Genomic DNA, 22356 nt, shown 5'->3' with positions numbered 1-22356 from the left:
AAAATTAATAAATAAGTCAGCATATCAGAACGATTTCTGAAGGATCATGTGACACTGAAGACTGGAGTAATGACTGAAGAAAATTCAGCTTTGCATCACAGAAATAAATTATATTTTACAGCATATTAACATAGAAAACCATTATTTTAAATTGCAATAATATTTCACAATATTACTATTTTTTCTGTATTTTTGATCAAATGAATGCAGCCTTGATGAGCATAAGAAACCTATTTAAAAAAACATAAAAAATCCTACTGATCCCAAACTTTTAAACGGCAGTGTATGTTAAATTTAACCCAAATTTATTATCATACAAAACATGTTTAAACATGATTGTTTCCTGTTCTTTATGGATCTAGGTCACATTTTGTCCTCTTTACAAGGGTTAAATGGTGTGAGTTTGTTACGTTCTTCATTAAGCCAAGAATCTGAGACAATTAAAAATCTTTGTACACTTAGCTGTGTGTAGTTGTGATCTACACCCTTTTATTTCTTGTGCTCCAGAGCTAAAAACAGCTCTTAAATGTGTGGCGTCCGACCATTTTTAAGTGGTTGGAAGGATTTAAGTTTTCATGACATCTCCATACGGCATGCGGCCGCGCTAATCTTCTACCGCCCCATGCAGTAATGTGACAAACATGCAGCTTTAGCCCTGCTGGCACTGACAGACGCCCAGAATCCACGGCTTGATATTGAGACGAGCAGAGTGGGGTGGGGGAGGGCGCTTTGGGCCCGGCTAAGGCAGCGACCTGTCGCGCATTACCCAAAAAACGCTTGGCACGCCCGAAGGCCACCGCGTCCTCTTCTAGAGGAACAAATGGCCTGCATTCAAAATAGAAAACAATGCCAAAGAGGCATTTTAAAGCACTGCAGCCAGCAGCGATGATTTATCATTGGCAGGGCGTATTGGCGGAGTGGATTGTGGGTGTTGTGCAATATGGCGGAAACTGCCCTTCACAGCAGTACTTTATTTTGACCTCAGTGATAAAATAAAATAAAAACTCCTAACCACTAGAATATGAAAATATCTTTTACTGTACTTTCTGATCACGCTTGTTTTCCAGTGTAAATATATAAAGGTTTTTAAATCAAGATATATTTACTTCAGGGGTAAAATGACATAAAAAGTCTTAAGAGTCTTGTTTCATCAGAGTTACGATTAAAAAAGAACCAATATCTGACAGTGGGTTCAGAAAAATATCTATGTAATTCAAAGGGAAAACAAGTTTTCATAACCGGTTGAAAGATGTTTGTTCTTGTTTGAAGCATGATCTCATTTGATATTACTCAATACCTCAGACAACAAGACTTCTTATGTTCAATTTGCATCTAAATGTATCTTGAGTTAACAATTTTTAGAAACACTACCAGTCAAAAGTTTTTGAAGAGTAAGATCTTTAATGTTTTTTAAAGATGTTTTTTCTGCTCACCAAGCCTGTATTTATTTGATCCAAAGTACAGCAAAAACAGTAAAATTGACACATTTTTACTATTTGAATATATTTTAAAATGCAGTTTATTACTGTGATTTCAAAGCTGAATTTTTAGCATCATTACTCACATGGTCCTTCAGAAATCATTCTAATATTCTGATTTGCTTCTTAAAAATCATTTATTATTATTAATATTGTTGAAAATAGCTGAGTAGATTTTTTTTCAGGTTTCTTTGATGAATAGAAAGTTCAGAAAAACAGCATTTATCTGAAATATCAAAGCTTCCGTAACATTATAAATGTCTTTATCATCACTTTTGATCAATTTAAACCATACCTGCTACATAAAAAGTATTAATTTCTATAATTTCTTTCTCAAAAGAAAAAAAAAAAAAAAAAAAAAATACTAACTCCAAGCTTTTTTCCAATTTTTTTGTTACAAAAATTATTATTATTATTATTATTAATAATAATAATAATAATAAAAATAATAATAATGTTTTTTTAACAGCAAATCAGCATATTAGAATAATTTCTGAAGGATCATGTGACACTGAAGACTGGAATAATGATGCTAAAAATTCAGCTTTGATCGCAGGAATAAATTACATTTTAAAATATATTCAAATAGAAAGCAGCTATTTTAAATAGTAAAAATATTTCACAATAAATGCAGGCTTGGTGAGCAGAAGAGACTTCTTTAAAAAACATAAAAAATCTTTTGAGTAGTAGTGTATTTGTGTTGGAAAACAAAAGAAAAATACTGCGGAAGATATCATTTTCTGCAGTGCATGCGAAATTTAATGCCATGAATTAATGTCATGAACTTTATGAATTTAGGACCTTAACTAAGAAACGCATCATCACAGTTGCTGAAAAGGTTCCATTTCAGTGGCGAATCACTTGGTAGCCCCGCCCACTGTGAAATCTTACTGGTCCAAAAAAAAGGTGCTTGTCTTAATTGTACATGAAAAGCCAAAAACATTCTATGAGCCTGTGATTGTGAGTTGACAATTTGCTTTTCGTTGGATACTGAAAACTATAATATTATTTTGTCCTCACTTACCATTGGTGACGGATTTGGTCTCTCCTCTGCTTGTGACCTGAGGCATAAAGCAAAAAGACAGATAGAAAATGAGAGAGAGAGAAAATGAAACAGAAAGAGAAAGAATAAGATTAACATAAATACACTCTAATGTGCTAATCAGTGTGGCTGAGCCCTTCCCAGCCCATCTGTCTGCTATTCCACTTATGCCTTCACATTTTATTTCACATTTCCTTTCTAACACACTCCTTTTGTGCCTATGTGCTCCAAAAAGTCATCAGCGAAAGCGCTTGTGGCCGACATGCTGCGTGTACAATGACAGGAACATGCTTAGCATGGTTTCATACGGTGCTCTTTTTCCAGATCCGCATAGAAACGAAACCCTCATTCCTTCCACTCCTGACCAAACAGCACTGCTGGGTTTGGTAACATCAGTGCGGTTATGACCACAGATTTCCCTTCATTAGGCTTTTTACGTCACCATTTACCAGTCTTTTAAGCACGCGGGGCCAAAACTGCAGTCTGTGGCTAACCGCGGCCTTGGCCTGATCTTGACGCCTCGCTGACAGTCCAGCAGTAGATTCTATTGTGCCCGTTCCAAAGATAGAGCCGCCCGCTCCGAATGACTACCATTATTATCTGTTTGATCTGTGGATATAAAAATATGAAGGCCAGCGCCCGTGGGAATGCCTTTTCAGGTTCAGACGTAGGGATCGACCCGAACTGGTTTCTATTCGTGATGTGTGAGGGCTTGTGTGTGTGTGTGTGTGCGTGTGTGCACCACCGCCATGTTTGGTCAACTGGATCCCGGTCATGCCGGAGTTAAAATAGATCTTCTTACAATAGGCAGAGTGCTTTGTTAAAGGGTGATGGGTGTTAAACCCATGTGTGACGAGAAAAAGAAAGAATGGAAGAAAGAGGGAAGGTGAAATTGATCTTTCGCTAAGCTCCGCCCTGCTGATCAATCCGACAAGCTTTTGTGCATTTTTAATGAGCGCCTATGGAAGTCCATAAATTGAATTTTAAATATTTAGTAAGGAATAACTGATTGATCTCTTTTTTATGATATTGTTTATTGTATTTATTTGTTTGGCCAGTGTTGTTGTGGTTTTTGTTTATTTTGTTGTTTAAGGCTGTAAGGACCTTTAAAATAACTGAAATCATGTGGCGAAGTGATACAGACATGAAATACATTCGCTGTGCATTTCCCTGAAAATAAATGCACACCTTAGAACATTTGTCAGCCAATCAGATTTAAGCATTCAACGGCCTTGTAGTATAATTATATGTGACCCTGGACCTCAAAACCAGTCTTAAGTAGCACATAGCAATAGCCAACAATATTTTGTATGGGTCAAAATTATCGATTTTTCTTTTATGCAAAAAATCAATAGGATGTTAAGTAAAGATCATGTTCCATGAAGATATTTTGTAAATTTCCTACCGTAAATTTATTTAATTTTTGATTAGTAATATTCATTGCCAAGAAATTAATTTGGACAACTTTAAAGGCGATTTTCTAAATATTTTGATTTTTTTGCACCCTCAGATTCCAGATTTTCAAATAGTTGTATCCTAATAAACCATATATCAGTGAAAAACTTATTTATGCAGCTTTCAGATAATGTATCAATCTCAATTAAAAAAAATTGACCCTTTTTTTGACCTACATTCACTCGATTCACTAACTGTCATATGCGCTTTCACGAGAGAGTGCCGTTCTAGCGGATGACACAGGACGTAGGTGTAGCGTAAGCTCCGGTGAGAATATGCTAGTCTTGTGAGAACCAAGTTTTGTTTACAGCAAAGTAAAAGTCTCCACTTGGCTGATATTAAAAACCGCAGACATTTTCTTTACAAATCCTCGCTTTGTACTTCCAATTCTTGACCGGTGTCACAACGCAGACGTCCTACGTCCTAGCTAAAGATTGTGGTTTATAAGTTTTAAATATAGCTATTTTTCTGACACAAATCCATCAATTGAATATTTTTTTTTAAATGATTTTTGGGTGAACTATCCCTTTAAGGTTTTTACTTCCAAAACTGTGGGCGGAGCTTAATGAAAAGTCAATTAGTGCCACAGGAGTTACACTTGGTGACTTTAAAGCACTTCCTTCCTGCAAACCAACCACCTGCTCTTGAGCCAGTAAGCGAAAGTGCGAGAGAAGCTCGTGAAAAAAACTGAGAAAGCCAGTTCCTAAGCCATCTTGTGATAAATGCATTAAGTGTGGCTCAAACACTGTACATTCCTGTGCAATATAATAACATTTACCTCCTCAAGGTGGTCAGATCTGTAGACAATTAGCAAGGGGACGGCTTAAAACACAAAACACACAGGCAAAGTTATGGCAATGTTATTCTCCGCGATTATATCATGCTAGAGTGGGTGTTATGACTGTAACTGTCTCCAATAGCCTAATGGCATGCCTGAAGGGCTATAAAAAACCCACAGCCTGTAGTTTGAACAAATAAGTGCTTTATTAATTCATTCTCCGGGGCATATGAAAAATGTTATGTGTATAAATAACTAAGAGAGGGAGAGAGCGAGTCGGGCTGATTGGGAAAAACTGTGTTTGGTTACCTTGGTAGCAGAGGAGCCCTTGTTTTCCCATAGATTGCGTTTGCTGGTCACGTCGCCTGGTTTCAGGTCCTGCAAGAGGGGAAGGGGTGTAATATCACTCGTTAGATGGCCCTGAACTACTGAACTCACGTAAACAAACACACTCGCACGTCAATCTGAGAGAAATGACATAAGGGATGCCAGTGTCCTTAAGGCAGAGGAGCATGCTTGGAAGGGGAGGGATGTTTGCATGTCATACCTGATCTTCAGCAGAGAGAGAGAGAGCAGAAGAGAGAACAGAGGAAAGAAGCCCAGGGCAAGAAGCAAAGGGAAATCTAACAGTGGAAGAGAAAGAGAGAATGACAGAAAAAACGTGAAGGTACAGGTTTCATATAACAGATGACAATGCTACTCGCATGTATATGGCATTTAAAATAGAGTAATTATGAAGCGATGTGTTTGAATTTGAAGTATCTGAAGCCACAGCGCTTTGTAAAGTTCATTCATTTAGTAAATGAAGTAATTAAATACAAGTAGAATTATATATATTTATATAACAAAAAAATTAATTAAATTAAAATTAAATATTAAATAAAATTAAATATATTTAATAATTTATTTATTAAATATTAAATATTTAATGAAATATTTATTGTTTTTAATATTTAGAATTTATTTATTAAAAAAAATAAAATAAATGTAAAAATTAAACAACAACAGAAGTTGCATTTAAAAAATGCTTAAGTCAATTTCGTCCATTGTCTGTCATTATTAAACAGTTGTAGTAAACTGACAACTGTAAGGATAGTGTGACCAGCGTGACCCGGGGATTTTGCAATTGAGCAACAGGTCAAAGGTCAATCCCATTATGTTAAATGCTATGGGCGAGTGTAAATGAGGCGTAAACTCCCTCTGTAACCTTATCCTGGTTTCTAAAAAGCGAAACTATAACAATACCGCCCCCGGATGAGAAAAAAAAAAAAAGTACCCAGAAGTGAACTCAGTATCTCTTTTTTCCATAAAAAGATGAAATTTAAAAATGCAAAACAACTGTGGCTTTAATTCTAACTACTTATTATGACTGAATTTAGACGTTCATGACAATTATTCGCTTCATTTAAATAAGACTATGCAGTCTGTAATTAAACTGACATGTTCTTTACATCTTGATTCAACAAACCTAGCTTTGGATGGTCATTGTGATCAAGTTTAGCACATAGTTGTGTGCCGTTCGACTTTTAATTCCCATATCAGTGTTCAAACTGCTGCACTAGATTTCTTTCTATGTTAACACAGATTTGTGCATTTAAATATATTTATAGCTTCTTTTCATAATACATCCATATTTGAGCAATGAAGCCAGAGTTTTAAAATAAACAGCCAATCAGCGATGAAGGATTGCAGACATGCCGGAGCAGACAGGATGTAAGAGAAAGCCTGAACAGAGCCACTCCTTTAATGACTTCTATGTGATTACATGACAGAAGTAGTCAAATGTACATATAAACATCTGCAATTACTCTGCAAATGCACCCATGAATCTCTTTCTTTAACATCTGTTTTAGTTCATTGCTCTGTATTATTTCCCTTCGGGCTGAATTAGTGCCACTAGGTGGCACCAGATAACAAGACTCATCACGTCCTGATATGAAACACATAGAGCTCAGGGTTAAAGGCTTACCGCGGGTCTTCCTCCTGATGTTTTGCCCGTCTCTGGAGTTTTATTCAACCAATCGTTGATGCGGCCGGCCACGCCCACCTTTATCCCAGCTGCATCCTGTACGGGGCGGAACAAAACACTCCCTTTAGGGTTAAAGTTCAAAATGTGACGTTGGACAGGAAATGGGTCTAAGAGGAAAAGAGGGGTCCCTTCCACCACCCGTTAATGTGAATGAACATCACAAACCTTGTTGGTGGATGCTGGGCTCCCACCAGAGCTGAAGACATTCCCCTTCTCCCACATGCTCTTGATGTTGCGAATACCGTCCGTCACCATGGGAAGATCTATGGCTCCTGATCTGGGAGACCTGACCTCTTTGTTGCCCTGAATGGAGGGAAAAGCAGAGATTATACCGTGCTGTCTTCTGGTGTCCTGTGTTTAATTTAGATTTATTGTTTGCTTGTGTTCAGTGTGAGAGAGGGTGATGTAGGACTCACCTGCACTGCGCTGGTGTACTGCTCTAATCGGTTATCAATCTTAGACACCACAGGAGAGTGAGATGCCTTCACAGAACTGACACAAACACACACACATCAGCACATGTTGGTAAGAATTACTTTTACAATGAAAGGTTTTCGACTGCAAATTAAAACGAATCAACAGTTCATGTGTGTCAAATAGTTTGTGACAGATGGATGGATGCATGAATAGAAAGAAGACAGACAGACAGACAGACATATAGATAGACAGATAGAGACAGACACAGAAAGACAGATAGAGGCAGATGGATAGATATAGACAGACAGATAGAGACAATGACAGATAGAGACAGACGGATATATATACAGACAGACAGATAGATAGACAGACAGACAGACAGATAGACAGAGACACACAGAAAGACAGACAGAGACAGATGGATACAGACAGACAGACAGACACAGAAAGATAGATAGAGACAGACGGATAGATAGACAGATAGACAGACAAATAGATAGACAGACAGATAGACAGACAGACAGATAGAGACAGACACAGATAGACAGAGACAGACAGATAGATATAGACAGAGACAGACAAATAGACTGACAGACAGACAGATAGATAGATAATAGATGATAGATAGACAGATAGATAGACACAGAGATAGACAGAGACAGACAGATAGATATAGACAGACAGACACATAGAGACAGACACAGAAAGAACTATAGAGACGGACAGACAGATAGATAGACAGACAGATAGATAAGATAGACAGACAGATAGAGAGACGGATAGATATAGACAGATAGATAGACAGACAGACAGATAGGTAAGATAGACAGACTGATAGGTAAGATAGACAGACAGACAGAGACAGACACAGAAAGATCTATAGAGACAGACGGATAGATACAGACAGACAGACAGATAGATAAGATAGACAAACAGATAGATAGAGACAGACACAGAAAGATAGACAGAGACAGACGGATAGATAGACAGATAGACAGACAAATAGATAGACAGACAGACAGACAGACAGATAGACAGACAGACAGATAGAGACAGACACAGATAGACAGAGACAGACAGATAGATATAGACAGAGACAGACAAATAGACTGACAGACAGGTAGATAGATAACAGATGATAGATAGACAGATAGATAGACACACAGATAGACAGACAGACAGATAGAGACAGACACAGATAGACAGAGACAGACAGATAGATATAGACAGAGACAGACAAATAGACTGACAGACAGACAGGTAGATAGATAATAGATGATAGATAGACAGATAGATAGACACACAGATAGACAGAGACAGACAGATAGATATAGACAGACAGACACATAGAGACAGACACAGAAAGAACTATAGAGACGGACAAACAGATAGATAGATAGACAGACAGATAGAGAGATGGATAGATATAGACAGATAGACAGACAGACAGATAGATAAGATAGACAGACAGATAGGTAAGATAGACAGACAGACAGACAGAGACAGACACAGAAAGATCTATAGAGACAGACGGATAGATATAGACAGACAGACAGACAGACAGACAGACAGATAGATAAGATAGACAGACAGATAGATAGAGACAGACACAGAAAGATCTATAGAGACAGACAGATAGATATAGACAGACAGACAGATAGATAGATAGATAGATAGATAGATAGATAGATAGATAGATAGATAGATAGATAGATTGTTTAATGTTTTAATATATTAATATTTCTGTAACAAGAAGGTATTTCAGATGCATATGGTGATGGATGGATGGACAGATTACCTCCTATTTTTGATAAATAACATTAATAATATTAAATATTATTAATTATATGGTCTGTAAAGCTGCCTAAATAATTCTTTTAGGGGTGGGACTGCTGTTCCTAGGGAACAGTTATGCACTAACCACAACATTCCTGTGGAGTTTTCACAATGTAAACGGTTGCTTTCTGACATCATTGAATGTATCCTTGTTTTTACAAACTTAAGGACAAGTCAACAATTGTCTGTGGTTATCAACATTGTGCCACAAATTATGGCGACAGAGCTCAACTTGTTTTGAAACCAGAATGTTCTTTTAAACTACCCCAAAGTACTGTGATTATTAATTTATGCAATAAATCTTACTGTTTGGCCCCTTATGGAAACATTTGTGCATAGATGTTGAAGAACATGTTTTCATTATACGTCTGCAAGGACTAAAAGTAGAAGTGCTCACCTCTTCTGTGCTGATCTGTTGAGAAATTCTGCCCTCTCACCGATCTGGGAAGAGAAATCAAACAATGGATTGATTTAAGAAAGGTCACTGCTTTGGTCATGAGGAACACACACGTAAAAACGCACACAGATGCGAGCTGTCTGTCGGCTATTCTGAGAGGCAAGAGACTAGCCTGTTCTTTTCAGTATGAAACTGTCACGGGGCCAGGAAAAGCAGGGCCCTTTTCAGCCCTCTCTCTCTCTGTGGGAACCGTGGCCTGTGTTTATGATATATGACAACAGGGCTAAGAGGGGGAAAAGTGTTCCCGTGAAGCAACAAAAAAACCACACAGACAACACACATACACAGCCCAAAAGCATCTCGCAAAAAAAAAAAAAAAAAAAAAAAACCCTCCACTTCCCCCCCCTCAACCGAATGTGGGAGTTCCTAAAATACTCCTCAGCAGGAAATTCCCCATTCTCAAGCGCGCTTGAAACGGCTCCGTTAGAATGCGGTTACAGTAATCCTATTAGTCTAATGGTCTTCCTGCGTCCCCCCAGAGTTCACGTCTTGACGAGCGCAGCTCGGCTTTATCTCACAAAAACACTACTGCGCCATTTTGTACTATTGTAAAAAGATGGATTCTAAAGGGAAGAGAAGAAAAAGAACTGTCTTCGAAACCACTGACAGCAGGAAACCCGTATTCAAACACGCGAGAACCAGAAAAAGAATTTGGAAATGAGATTATTACATAAAGTGATATTATACAAAGCCAATGATCATATTATGGCAACGATTACTACAATACTACAACGATTTAATATCAAATTGGCCTGTCTACCCACAAAATAGGAGTTTAAAATCACACAAATGCATCACACAGCATGCAGTACATACAGTGTACATGATGACAAAGCAGGTCTGTGATCGTATCATCTATGCATGATGAATAGGAGGAAAAGTTTTTGTTTCAGCACAGATATAAATACAAAATATGACCCTTATAAACATTTACTATGGTAAGCACATCTTCTGCCAAAATACCAGTTACGATATTGATTAATGAAAAATAAATAAATAAATAAATGAGCCTGAGATCTGTTTATCATGCTTATTTTTTTACATTTATAAATGAAACAATATGTTTTGGTTCATTATTATATTATATTACATTATATTACATTATATTGTATTATATTACTTTTCTTGTATATATACTATAATATCAAACTTTTTTTATTGTTAAATAACTTTATGTATTTATAAATATACAAGAATTATAGAATATTATACAGGAATAATATAATATAATATAATATAATATAATATAATATAACAACATAATAAAATAATGTATGTATTAGAAAAATGTCTAAATTATATTTTATTATTCCTGTATAATATAATATAAAATAATATATAATATAATAAATAATTACAAACACACACAAATATTCAATAATTAGAAAAAAGTCTGAAATACAATTACACTGATTATAATATATTTTGTTATTCCTGTATAATATAATATAATATAATATAATATAATATAATATAATATAATATAATATAATATAATATAATATAATATAATAATTATTGTATATTTCAAAAATAATTATTATTTTATTAATAATAATTAATCAAAAATGGAAAAAATGTTTGATATACATTGTTAGTACAATTCTAAAATTAATATAATTTTAACATAATTAATATAATGAATTATTATAAGATCAGAAGTTTTTTATGATTAATTACCTTGTCTGATGACTTGTCTGGTGGCACCTATTAACTGTAACTTTTATTACAAAAGTTGCATCTATTAACGCTATTTAATAGACCTGAGCTAACATGGACTAACAACAAACAGCTGTATTTATTATTAGCTAATGTTAACAAAGATTAATAAACACTGTAACAAATGTATTGCTCATTATTAGTTAATGCAATACATACAGTTAGCAAATGGAACCTTATTGTAAAGTGTCAGGTTTTTAAATTTTTCTTAAACAGTAACTGCTGTAACTATTGTACTTTGGTGGAAAATGATAACGAAGGGTGTTATTCCCTAAAACTGGCACATATAAGCTTAAGTGCACACCAGCTGCATTAACGCACAATCATCAAGTTGTTCTCCTTCACATTATGTTTACAAGATATGACAGATAATTGCTTTTTCATTAGAACAGCGTGTTCCTATGAATCAGCTGACGCTGTACAGCCAGTTGATTGACAGCTGTGGAGAGAGAGAGAGAGAGCACGAGAGAAAGAAAGAGAGAGAGAAAGAGAGGGCGGTGGCTGACCTTCAGGGAGGATCCTCTGGGACTGACACACTTAAAGGGCTTCTTGGTCTCTCCGTCCACCGAATCCTCCACTTTCTGCCTCTTCTCAGCCGCCTCTGCTCTTCTCTTCTCAATCTCCTCCTTCATCCTCCTCTTTTCCTCCTGAAGAATAGAATAAACGCACATTCATCACCTCAAAGAGAGACGGCTCGCACAAATACACCACCGGCAGACTCGGGATCTTCGGGTTCCAGAAAATGTCCTTTTTGCAATAAACGAGGGTGATAATGAGACAAATGAACAACAAAATCAAGACGGTCTCTTTGTAACGTGAACTGGCAGCCGCCTGCATTCCACAGCAGCTGGGAAATCATAAAGAAGCCTTTTTATTTACACCACGGTTTCTGGCACGGCCTGCTAGCATCAGCACGGGGCCCTCTAATCTCTAATTAGTCTTTTTTCATTTACTGCCTCTGTTCATTAGGAACAAGGAACATATTTGCATTATAATGCCAGGAGCGGGCCTCCACGAGGAGGGACGGCTGTGTTTCTTGCCCGCTACAGAGTCTGAAACTCGTGTGCAGTCATGTGGAACTCACACTGGGCGCGATCGCGCTAATGTTAATGTAAATTATGTGGAATTCGTTCAGGGTTTAATACTGATACTATGAGTACAAGTGTTTCATAGATAATTGATACCACAGCCACAGGTTGTCATATATCAAATTACATTTAAAGCTAAGCTAACAATATGATACTCTAAGCATGAAAGTACAAAGTATGCACACACACATATTTGGTAAAACAGTGCATTTTTTTGTATTAGACTGAACCATTTTAATCATTTTTTTCAGTAATGAGTACAGTTGTGAAATTAACTAAGAATTAAAACGTTTTGGGTCAGTACGTTTTTTAATGTTTCTTAAAGTCTTCATTTACTCTTTTTACTTTGAGAAAAAATGGCAAAAAGATATAAAACATAAAATATAACAGAGAACTATGTAAATGTGTATTATATTTTGAATATAAATTTGATATTATCTGAAAAGACCTGATGCTAATGTGAAGAAAAATGTGGAGAAATTAGGAAAATGTGAAGAAAATTTCATATGATTTATGCGTTTAAACTGCTACAACAAAAATAAGTACATGGAAATAATAAAATAAAATAAAATAAAATAAAAATAATGAATAAAAGCTAAATAAAACAAAACAAAATAAAATAATGAATAAAAGCATTATTTTATTAATTCTGTTTCAAACTGTAATATATATTTCTCTAAATTCATGATTTTCTGCCACAAAATTAAGATCAATTTACTGTTTATAAGGTTTAAATTCTCAAATGACATCCATAAACCATCCAAGTACACGCAGTGTTTACAGAAGTGACCTAATTTTGCTGACAGCACCCTCATCATGATTTTCGCTCGCAGAAAAGCTGCACGAAGCAAATTCCTGACCAGGAAATGAATCATTGAAGTTAAACGAACACACCTCCTCTCTGGCTTTCCTCTCGGCCTCCTCCTGCTTCCTCCGCCGCTCCTCCTCTTCCAGCACCTTCCTCCTTTCCTCCCTCTTCCTCTTCAGCTCCTCCAGCTCCACCTCGGCCTCCTGCTGTTTCTGCCTCATCCTCTCGAACTCCTCGCTCTCCATCTCATCTCTCCTCCTCTTCAGTTCCTCCAGCTTTCTCTCAGCCTCCAAGCGAGCATCCTCACTGTCCGCCTCGTCTGTCTCCGGCGCCTCGGGAGAGCGCAAGCTGCCTCGGCTGTCGCACAGATAACACACCGCTGATTACTTACACAAATGAAAAGGCCTATCAACAGCTTTACGCGTCCATGTTCTTCACGTGTCAAGAAACGGCAACCTATTCACACAGACTCAGTGAATCAGCACAGTCCTGTCTAAGGTAACACAGTCTCCAGTTACAGCTGAGAACAGCCCTCAGGACACAGAAGATCAGGTGACTAGAGTCAAATACTCCTCACGCAAAGCAAATACAGCTGGATACATATAAATAAACCACTTTATCAACAAGGTCAAAAACAGACAAACACAGACATGCAGAATGTGATTATTTTGTCTGTATGTTCATTTTAACGTTTCGTACTTACACACGGGGGACGAGTCAAACTGTGTTTTTATGTGCTTTTAACAACTTCCTGCCATGTAAATGTTATATATATATATATATATATATATATATATGCCATATATATTTTGGTTATTGTTGCAAGGAAAATGCTTAAATGCATGTTGGATTTTGCAAGAATATATGGATTCATTTCTATTTTGGTCAAAGCGCTGCATATCTCTTAAACAAGAGGAAAAATGGAAAAAAGAAAACACGAACATGAAAAAGATGAATAAAATAAAATAAAATAAAATAAAATCATATGAAAAGACCTGATGCTAATGTGAAAACAATTGTGGAGAAATTAGGAAAATGTGAAGAAAATCTAATCTGATTCATGTTTAAACTGCTAGAAAAAAGTACATGGAAATACTAAAACAAAATAAAATAAAATAAAATAAAATAATTCAGCTGAAAAGAAATGATGCTAATGTGAAGAAAAATGTAAAGAAATTAGGAAAATGTGAAGAAAATGTTATATGATTTAGGACAGAAATAAGTAGATGTAAATACCAAAATGAAATAAAATAAAATAAAACTTTAAACTTTAAATAAAATTAAATAAAACTTTAAAATAAAACACTTCCTAAACATTTTCATGCTGTAATTTACAGATCACAGGCTGCCAAATGTGGAATTCTGTGAACTCTAAATTGTTTGGAGAAAGAAAGCCTGGACCATCCTAACACAATCATTAATTGTTTATATGAGCACTGACCTGAAAGTCCTCTCAGCTTTCTTGTGTTTGGGAGTGCTGTCCTCACACACTCCTCCATTGGGCTGTTTATTCTTCCTCATCAGATCTTCATCTTCCATCTGCACACACACAATCAGAACTGAGTGATGTGTGGATGTGACATGCACATGTGTGTGAGAGAGAGAAAGAGACACTTCCAGTGCGCTGGAAGAGTCTTGGAAGAACAAAATGTGGGTGCTGTTGGTTCACTCGTTGGATAATGGTGATGTTTTCACACGCATACTTCCCATCAATACCCAGTAGACATGCAGCAAGCAGTGAACACACGGTGTGAAACCACTGACCATTGATTACACTGATCAGACTTTAAACCTGCATTGTTTAATGTGAAATGCACTCTGATGCAAACACTACACACTGTGCTCAAACTAGTGCCTGGAGTGATTTAGGATTTTGGGAAGGAAAATTTTATAGCTGCAATGAAAATAGTCATGAACTGACTTGTGTTAAGACCCCATGAAATGGCTTGATGAATGCAGTTTTATTTTGTGTGCTGGCATATTTCCAACTGAAACAGGAAGTTAAAGGGTTTGCATATTTATTTAAATATCCAATTATCTTTAATTTAAGATTATGCTTTGCTATTTGCTAGTGGAGGCAGGTTGCATGAGGTATTATTTTTACTGGCTACAAATACCCATGCCTTTGAGAACAAAATCAAATCATCAATATTGTTTGTAAATAGAAATGCTGCTCTCTTCAACTTGGAAAGTTCTAAAATACCCTTTGCAAAAAAAGGCACTCAAAGCTGGACTTTCAGCTTGGAAACTGAGGTGGAAATCTATGAACCTGACCTCAGTGATCATATGATGTCTTGAGAACATGGTGGGCACTCAGATGTACACATTCAGTAGTAAAAACTCACTTTTAAGCAAATACAATGAGTCAAAATATAAAAAAAGAATTCGTCATTTCTGAGAACCACACAACAAAATAGTATGTGCAAATCAAAGATATTAAGATGTTTGATTTTGACTGGAAGGCAGCAAAAAATGAATGCATTTACGCATACATTTAAATGTATACAGTTGAAGACAAAACTTCACATACACCTTGCAGAATCTGCAAAATGTTAATTATTTCACTAAAATAAGAGGGTTCATACAAAATGCATGTTATTTTTTATTTAGTACTGACCTGAATAAGACATTTCACATAAAAGAAGCTTACATATAGTCCACAAGAGAAAATAATAGTTGAATTTGTGAAAATAACCCCATTCAAAAGTTTACATACACTTGATTCTTAATACTGTGTTGTTACCTGAATGATCCACAGCTGTGTTTTTTTGTTTAGTGATAGTTGTTCATGAGTCCCTTGTTTGTCCTGAACAGTTAAACTGCTCACTGTTCTTCAATTTTTTTTTTTTTAGTATTTTTTTGTATTTGAACCCTTTCCAACAATGACTGCATGCTTTAGAAGGAAAACGATGCATTAAGAACCAGGGGGTGAAAACTTTTTTAATTTGAGGATCAGGGACAAAATAAGAACAACGTACATCCTCATCCTTCTCTTGTGGACTATATATAAACATCTTTTATGTGATATATCTTATTCAGCTCAGTACTAAATAAAAAATAACATGCACTTTGCATGATCCCTCTTATTTTGGTAAAATAATTAACATTTTGCAGATTCTGCAAGGTGTTATGTAAACTTTTGACTTCAACTGTATATACACTACAAAAAGAACCTTTTGGGTTCCCAAATTAATGCAAAGAACATTTTAATAAAAATAATTTTAATAAACCAAAAAACCTTTGATGGTTCTTCAAGGAACCATCAATGCCAATAAAGAACCTTTATTTTTAAAGAGTGTAGCATATAGAGATTTTAAAGTACATGCACATGGCCTAAATGTCACAAAAAGCAACATTTCATTTCATGAGGTCTTTGCAAATGATCATTTCTACTCATTTCTCACCCAAAATCAAACCATCCATCCTCACGCAGTCCTTCAAACGCTACTAAACTCTTACCAACAACTCGTCATTTTCTGAAACCTCATCTTTCTCAAAGTTTTCTGCCTCTCTCATTTCATCCACTCCGTTCTCTGTCAATCCCTCTATCTCACTCTTTTCCTCCTGTACACCTGCAGCGAGCTCTGCGGTGCCATTTTCCGTCTCCGAAAGCACTGCAGAATCATCTACGTCTTCATTTAAAACCACCTCATGTGCTTCGGAAGAAGGCACATCATCTCGCTCATTATTGTCCTATGAATGGAACTGCAGTCACATGCTTTGTTGTGTTAAACAAGAGAGAAAAAAAAAAACGCATTTTTAAAATAAAAACACTCATCGCCATACCTCATCAGCTATTTTTGGCATTTCCTCAACGGATTCCTACAGGTGAATAAAGTTAAATGCCATAAACAAAGCATGTTATTGAAGTCTAACAAACCATAAAAAAGAAAGCAATACATACCGGTTCTCTCAAATAAGACCTCCGTGGTTTTTCCTCCACCACCACCTCCTCTCTAGGAACGACCTCCTCCTCTTCCTCCTCCTCCTCCTCCTCTTCTTCTGCCTGTTTCACCTCCTCTTTCTCCTGCTCCTTGCTGTTGTGCTCCTCCTCTGGCTCGTAGCTCCGGCCACGACGCAGGCCTACGCTGCTCTCCTCCAGGCTGTAGCGGGAGGGTTGGCTGCTCTCCTCCTCCTGCTGTCTGTCCTGCGCCTCCTTCATCCTCCTCAGCCTGCGCTCCTCTCTCTTGGCCAGGCGCTCCAGCAGGGCCTGTTCCTCATCATCCCCTTCTCCCGTCCCGCTGGAGGTCACTACTGAGGTGGATACGCTCTCTGTCACTGTCACACTGTAAAGAAGTAGCATAAGTGGAAAAGATGATATGGGCCATTCTACAGAATTGGTGCAAAGAGTCTTTTTCCACAAATTTTGTATGTATGCAAACTTTATAATAACCAAGGTACACATTTCTAGTAGTGCAGTTAATTCTCATATTGTGTTTTCAGAAAGTTTTGGAATATCTGTCACTACCAAAACAGTAATATATAATTTATAAGAAGTGTTACATTGACCTTTTAAGATTTTTCTTACATCTACCTTAAAAATATATAAGTTTTCAGAGGTAAATCAATAACAATTACAATTTTAACTAGTGTGATTTATGAGATTTGTTGTATTTTGAATCCAATTTTTCTTTGTAAAAGGCAAAAAGTGGATCATACTGATTTCAAAGTTAAGGATTGATTAGTTTGAATATGCATTGAACCAAACAAATGTTAGCAATGTATTTTTTATAAAGTATTTTCTTTTGTTATAGTTTATCTTTTCATTAAAATGTTCTATAATTTTAGTCACTGAAGAAAATGTAACATTGTCAGCTTTTTTAGTTGATGTTAATGTGCAAAATGAGAAAAAACATTTGTTATATTGTAGCATTCACTATCATTCAAAAATGATGGGGTCGGAAATTAATATTTTTGTTCAGATAGGATGCATTAAAATTGATCAAAAGTAACAGTAAATACAGAACAGAACAGAAACAGAAAACAGCTATTTTAAACTGTAATAATATTTCACAATATTGCTTTTTGTACTGCATTTTTGAGCAAATAAATGCAGCCTTAGGGAGCATAAAGACTTACTTTAAAAACAAAAAAAAATCTTAAAAACCAAAAAGTTTTTAAACAGTAGTGTATAAAATATACAATGCAAAAATTGCATATAATAACCAAACTTAGGTATCTACAACAACACCAGGGCCAAATAACTAACTAATATGTGACCCTGGACAACAAAACAAAGTAGCACGGGTATATTTGTACCAATAGCCAAAAATACATTGTATAGGTCAAAATATTTATTTTATGCCAAAAATCATTAGTATATTAAGTAAAGATGATGTTCAATGAAAATAACTTCTAAACTTCTTACCGTAAATATATAGAAATTTAATTTTTGATTAGTAATATGCATCGCTAAGAACTTTATTTGGATAACTTTAAAGGCGATTTTATTAATATTTTGATTTTTTTGCACCCTCAGATTCCAGATTTTCAAATAGCTGTATCTTGGCCAAATCTTGTCCTATCTTAAACCATACATCAATGGAAAGCTTATTTATTCAGCATTTCAAACATTGACCCTTGTGACAGGTCCAGCGTCACATATTTGGTCATTGTACAACATTACAACCCTAAAGAACATAAATTCCTGCCTTATTCAAAGTATCATCAAACATTACGTCAGCACACCTGATCATGAAAAATAATAGCAAGGAATTATGATTTAAAGCGGATCTGCACTCTCTTTTCCTTTCTCTGGGGCTGCATGACTGCCATATGCCTGCCACCGTAGGTTAATGTAGTCTGACCGCACCGCTTGGCAAACGTTTACCCTGCGTCAGCACTACGGACAATAGACGGAGCTATGTCTGCTCACACATCGAGAACAATTCTGGTCTTGTTTGACCGTCTTCTGTGTGCATTCACTGCACAAAGCCTCAGTGTCTGAACATGTCACTGCTTCCGCAATGCTGACCTGTTACAGGAAGTTATTTATCAGTGCTGCCCACTAAAGCTCCAGAGAAAACGTCATTTAGCCTTTATATCAGTCACGTAATACTCCAGAAGTGTCTGTGCTTTACCTGTGGCTGTTGTTGAGCTCCGGGGTCTCGGGTTGGTAGGCCACATCCTCGCTGTCCTTACTGCGCATTCTCTCCTGCCGCGCTCTTCGTCTGCGCTCACGAGCGGCCTCTTCTTCATCCTCCTCATTCCGGCGATACGCCATCCTGCACACGGAGAAAGTGAGATGTCACATTAAGAGTTAGGCCTCATGTCACCTTGGCACACAGACTCACAGCTGCTGCTGTTGATGCAGTTGAGGATGAACTTTCACTGGCTGTCAGCTGTGTGTGTGTATCAGCTTTGGCAGCTGATGAGAGGATCCTGACAGCAGTGTGGCGTTCAGCCCACACAACAGCCAGGGGACTTTCGTGTAACCTAAATAAAGTTTTCACATCTCTCTGACAAGCTTTCTTCACTTCTCTTTCGTCTCCTGCTGATGTTTTATCTCAAATTTTCAACCAGTTCAGATTTTTTGTACTTAAGGTTTTTTTTCAAATGTTTTTTCAAGTTCAAATGCTTCCACATCTGTGGTTCATCCTTAATTTCATACATCAGAATTCTGCAGGCATTCATCGAAGACTGACACGGAAGAGAAGGAACTGTTGAATAAAGTCATTATTTTTGTTTTCTTTGCACACAAAATGTATTCTCACAGTTTCATAACATTACAGTTGAACCAGTGATGTCACTTGAACTATTTTATCAATGTCCTTACTACCTTTTGGACCTTGAACATGTCAGTTGCGTTGCTGTCTATGCAGGTCAGAAAGCTCTTGGATTTCATCAAAAATATCTTAATTTGTGGCTTTGGAACGACATGAGGGTGAGTAATTAATGACAGAATTTTCATTTTTGGGTGAACTATCCCTTTAAATGCAACATATCTGAAGTTTACTTGAAGTATACTTGCCATAGTTCCACTTTAGCACTATCAAATATACTTCGGTATATCTTTAGTTGGACTCCAGCACTACTTCTGGACAATTAAAATGCATTAAGCACAAAATTTGTTGTTCTAGTTTAGCATACTTTAAGTATACCAGTTTAGTATACCAAAAGTACAATCACAGGCTATTTTTATTAAGCACATAAATATGTCAATGTATTTGTAGCATATGTAGCACAAAATAAATGCATTTCAAATACATTTTAGGAATTAGTTTTTCACTAGGGTACGTAACAGCAATACATTTTTATCCTGAATTCTTTGATGAACAAAGAACAAAAGAATCTCTTGTAACATTATAAATACATTTAGTGTAACTTTAGATCAGTTTTCTGAATCAAATGTATTAATTTCCTTTATAAAAAAAAAAAAAAAAAACAAACCTTACTGACCCCAAACTTTGTGTATATGATTAAAATACAGCTTGCAATAGGCTATGTATAGTCTATTTATATATACACACTTAAAGAAGTCTTTTCTGCTTATCAAGGCTGCGTTAATTTGATTAAAAATACAGAAAAAAAAGTAATAATATGAAATATTATTGTAATTTAAAATAAGTGGTTATCTATTTTAATAGACTTTAAAATAGAATTAATTCTGGTTATGCAAAGCTGAATTTTCAGCATCATTACTCCAGTCTTTAGTGTCACATGATCCTTCAGAAATCATTCTAATATGCTTATTTATTATCAATGTTTTGAAACTGTAGTGCTGCTTAATATTTTTTTGGAACCTGTGATACTTTCTTCAGGATTCTGTGATAAATAAAATGTTTAAAAGAACAGTATTTATTCAAAACAGAAATATTTTCTTACAATACAAGTCTTTGCTATCACTTTTTATCAATTTAACACATTCATGCTGAATAAAAGTATCAATTTGTTTCAAAGAAAGAAAAAGAAAAAAAAATTACTGACCCCCAAACCATTTATTCTATTTTAAATAAATGCTGTTCTTTTCGTTTTATTCATCAAAGAATCCTGAAAAAGTATCACAGCAATGGCTGATGAAATTCAGCTTTGCATCACAGAAATACATTATATTTTAAAGTATATTAAAACAGAACACAGTTATTTTAAATTGCACTCATATTTCAACATAAAATCATAACGCAAAAAATGGCTTATTTTCTTTAAGCAAAATATACTCTCTTCTCTCTTTGAATTTAGAGTGAAGCACTTAATCTTGACAAAAAGCCCTTCCTCAGTGTGTGCTGTGATCAGGAATGTGTTCAGAACTGAACGTGGTGCTCTGTTAACGCCCATGGAAAACCTTGGGGAGAGTGAAATCATATAGAGAGCCGGATTCCTGCTGAATCTGTTGTTCTTTCTTTCTGTCTTTCTTGTACTTGTCCTCTCTCCCTTTGTCCTTGTGCTAACAAACCAATCAGCCAAACTCAAATGCATTTATCCCGAAGTATAAACCATTTTGTTCCTCTAAAGGTCAACTTATAAAAGTTTTTCATCATAAAACACTTCAGTGCTATCATAGAAAAAGAATAATAGCAGTCTGTTGCTTTCTGACATGGGAAAATCAGGAAACTAAGTCTTTTTGGACCAAGTTTTAGACCAAGGTTACAATGTTATTACAACACATTAAACTTTTGTTTCAACAGATTAAGAAAAAGTGATTTCTCTCAATATAAAAATGAATAAAATCCAGAGGGAGCATTCAGAACAGCAGAAAATGCCTTCAAATCCGCTTTAGCATTCCAGCCCATCGAGTCCGGACACTCTCTGATCTGATATCCCTCCGGGGAGCACCGCCTATCATGCACTGACTGTATGAAGCTTCCCTGTTCCATAACCACAAAAATAAATTACATGCCAGTAGGGTCTCTTCTGGCACGTCTCTGGTACCTGTAGCGATATGGGATGTAAACCAAGACATCAGGCGAACATGTTTTCCATATGTACCACATCTTTCAGCCATGTAGCATTAATTATTTTATAGTGTGTGCGGTGAGAGCTGCACAGAGCGAGACATGTTTATTGGATTCATAAAGTCTATAAAGGAAGCAGTGTGGGAAATTAAACTGATATGCAGTTAACGTTTCAGCTAATTTGCTCTCGCAACATGCAGAGGCCATTTGGACACAACCAGGCGTCAGATGTATCCAGCCTGCAAGTATTTTCTTCTGCTCCAAACCTCTCAGAAATGTCAGTGAAAACATGTCGCGCAGGGCAAAGGCTCTCGAGAGCAATCACAGAGAGAAATATATGGACTGGGCCAAATAACTG

At 36.1% G+C, this 22356-nt stretch overlaps 1 protein-coding gene across 7 annotated transcripts in view; it reads right to left on the bottom strand.

Moving 5' to 3' along the window:
- Positions 1 to 22356, bottom strand: part of cald1a (caldesmon 1a) — a 55227-nt gene that overhangs the window by 2034 nt on the left and 30837 nt on the right. For 3 of the 7 annotated variants that reach the window (XM_051106994.1, XM_051106996.1, XM_051106997.1), the window contains 13 exons: positions 19188 to 19331; positions 17012 to 17393; positions 16894 to 16929; positions 16567 to 16800; positions 14549 to 14646; positions 13194 to 13464; positions 11718 to 11858; positions 9433 to 9476; positions 7199 to 7274; positions 6948 to 7085; positions 6723 to 6818; positions 5063 to 5131; positions 2503 to 2539 (listed from right to left, as the gene is read on the bottom strand). In XM_051106994.1, the coding sequence (XP_050962951.1) occupies positions 2503 to 2539; positions 5063 to 5131; positions 6723 to 6818; positions 6948 to 7085; positions 7199 to 7274; positions 9433 to 9476; positions 11718 to 11858; positions 13194 to 13464; positions 14549 to 14646; positions 16567 to 16800; positions 16894 to 16929; positions 17012 to 17393; positions 19188 to 19331 (1766 nt within the window). Of the gene's footprint in view, positions 1 to 2502; positions 2540 to 4753; positions 4798 to 5062; positions 5132 to 6722; positions 6819 to 6947; positions 7086 to 7198; positions 7275 to 9432; positions 9477 to 11717; positions 11859 to 13193; positions 13465 to 14548; positions 14647 to 16566; positions 16801 to 16893; positions 16930 to 17011; positions 17394 to 19187; positions 19332 to 22356 lie in introns of all 7 variants that reach the window. The other 4 variants (XR_007827520.1, XR_007827521.1, XM_051106998.1 and 1 more) reach the window with 4 other exon arrangements.

This window comes from Labeo rohita, chromosome 4 (genome assembly GCF_022985175.1).
Source record: "Labeo rohita strain BAU-BD-2019 chromosome 4, IGBB_LRoh.1.0, whole genome shotgun sequence".
In the NCBI taxonomy this organism is placed as follows: Eukaryota; Metazoa; Chordata; class Actinopteri; order Cypriniformes; family Cyprinidae; genus Labeo; species Labeo rohita.
The sequence above is the reverse complement of the archived record's forward strand: the minus strand, read 5'-3'. Positions and strand labels throughout refer to the sequence as shown.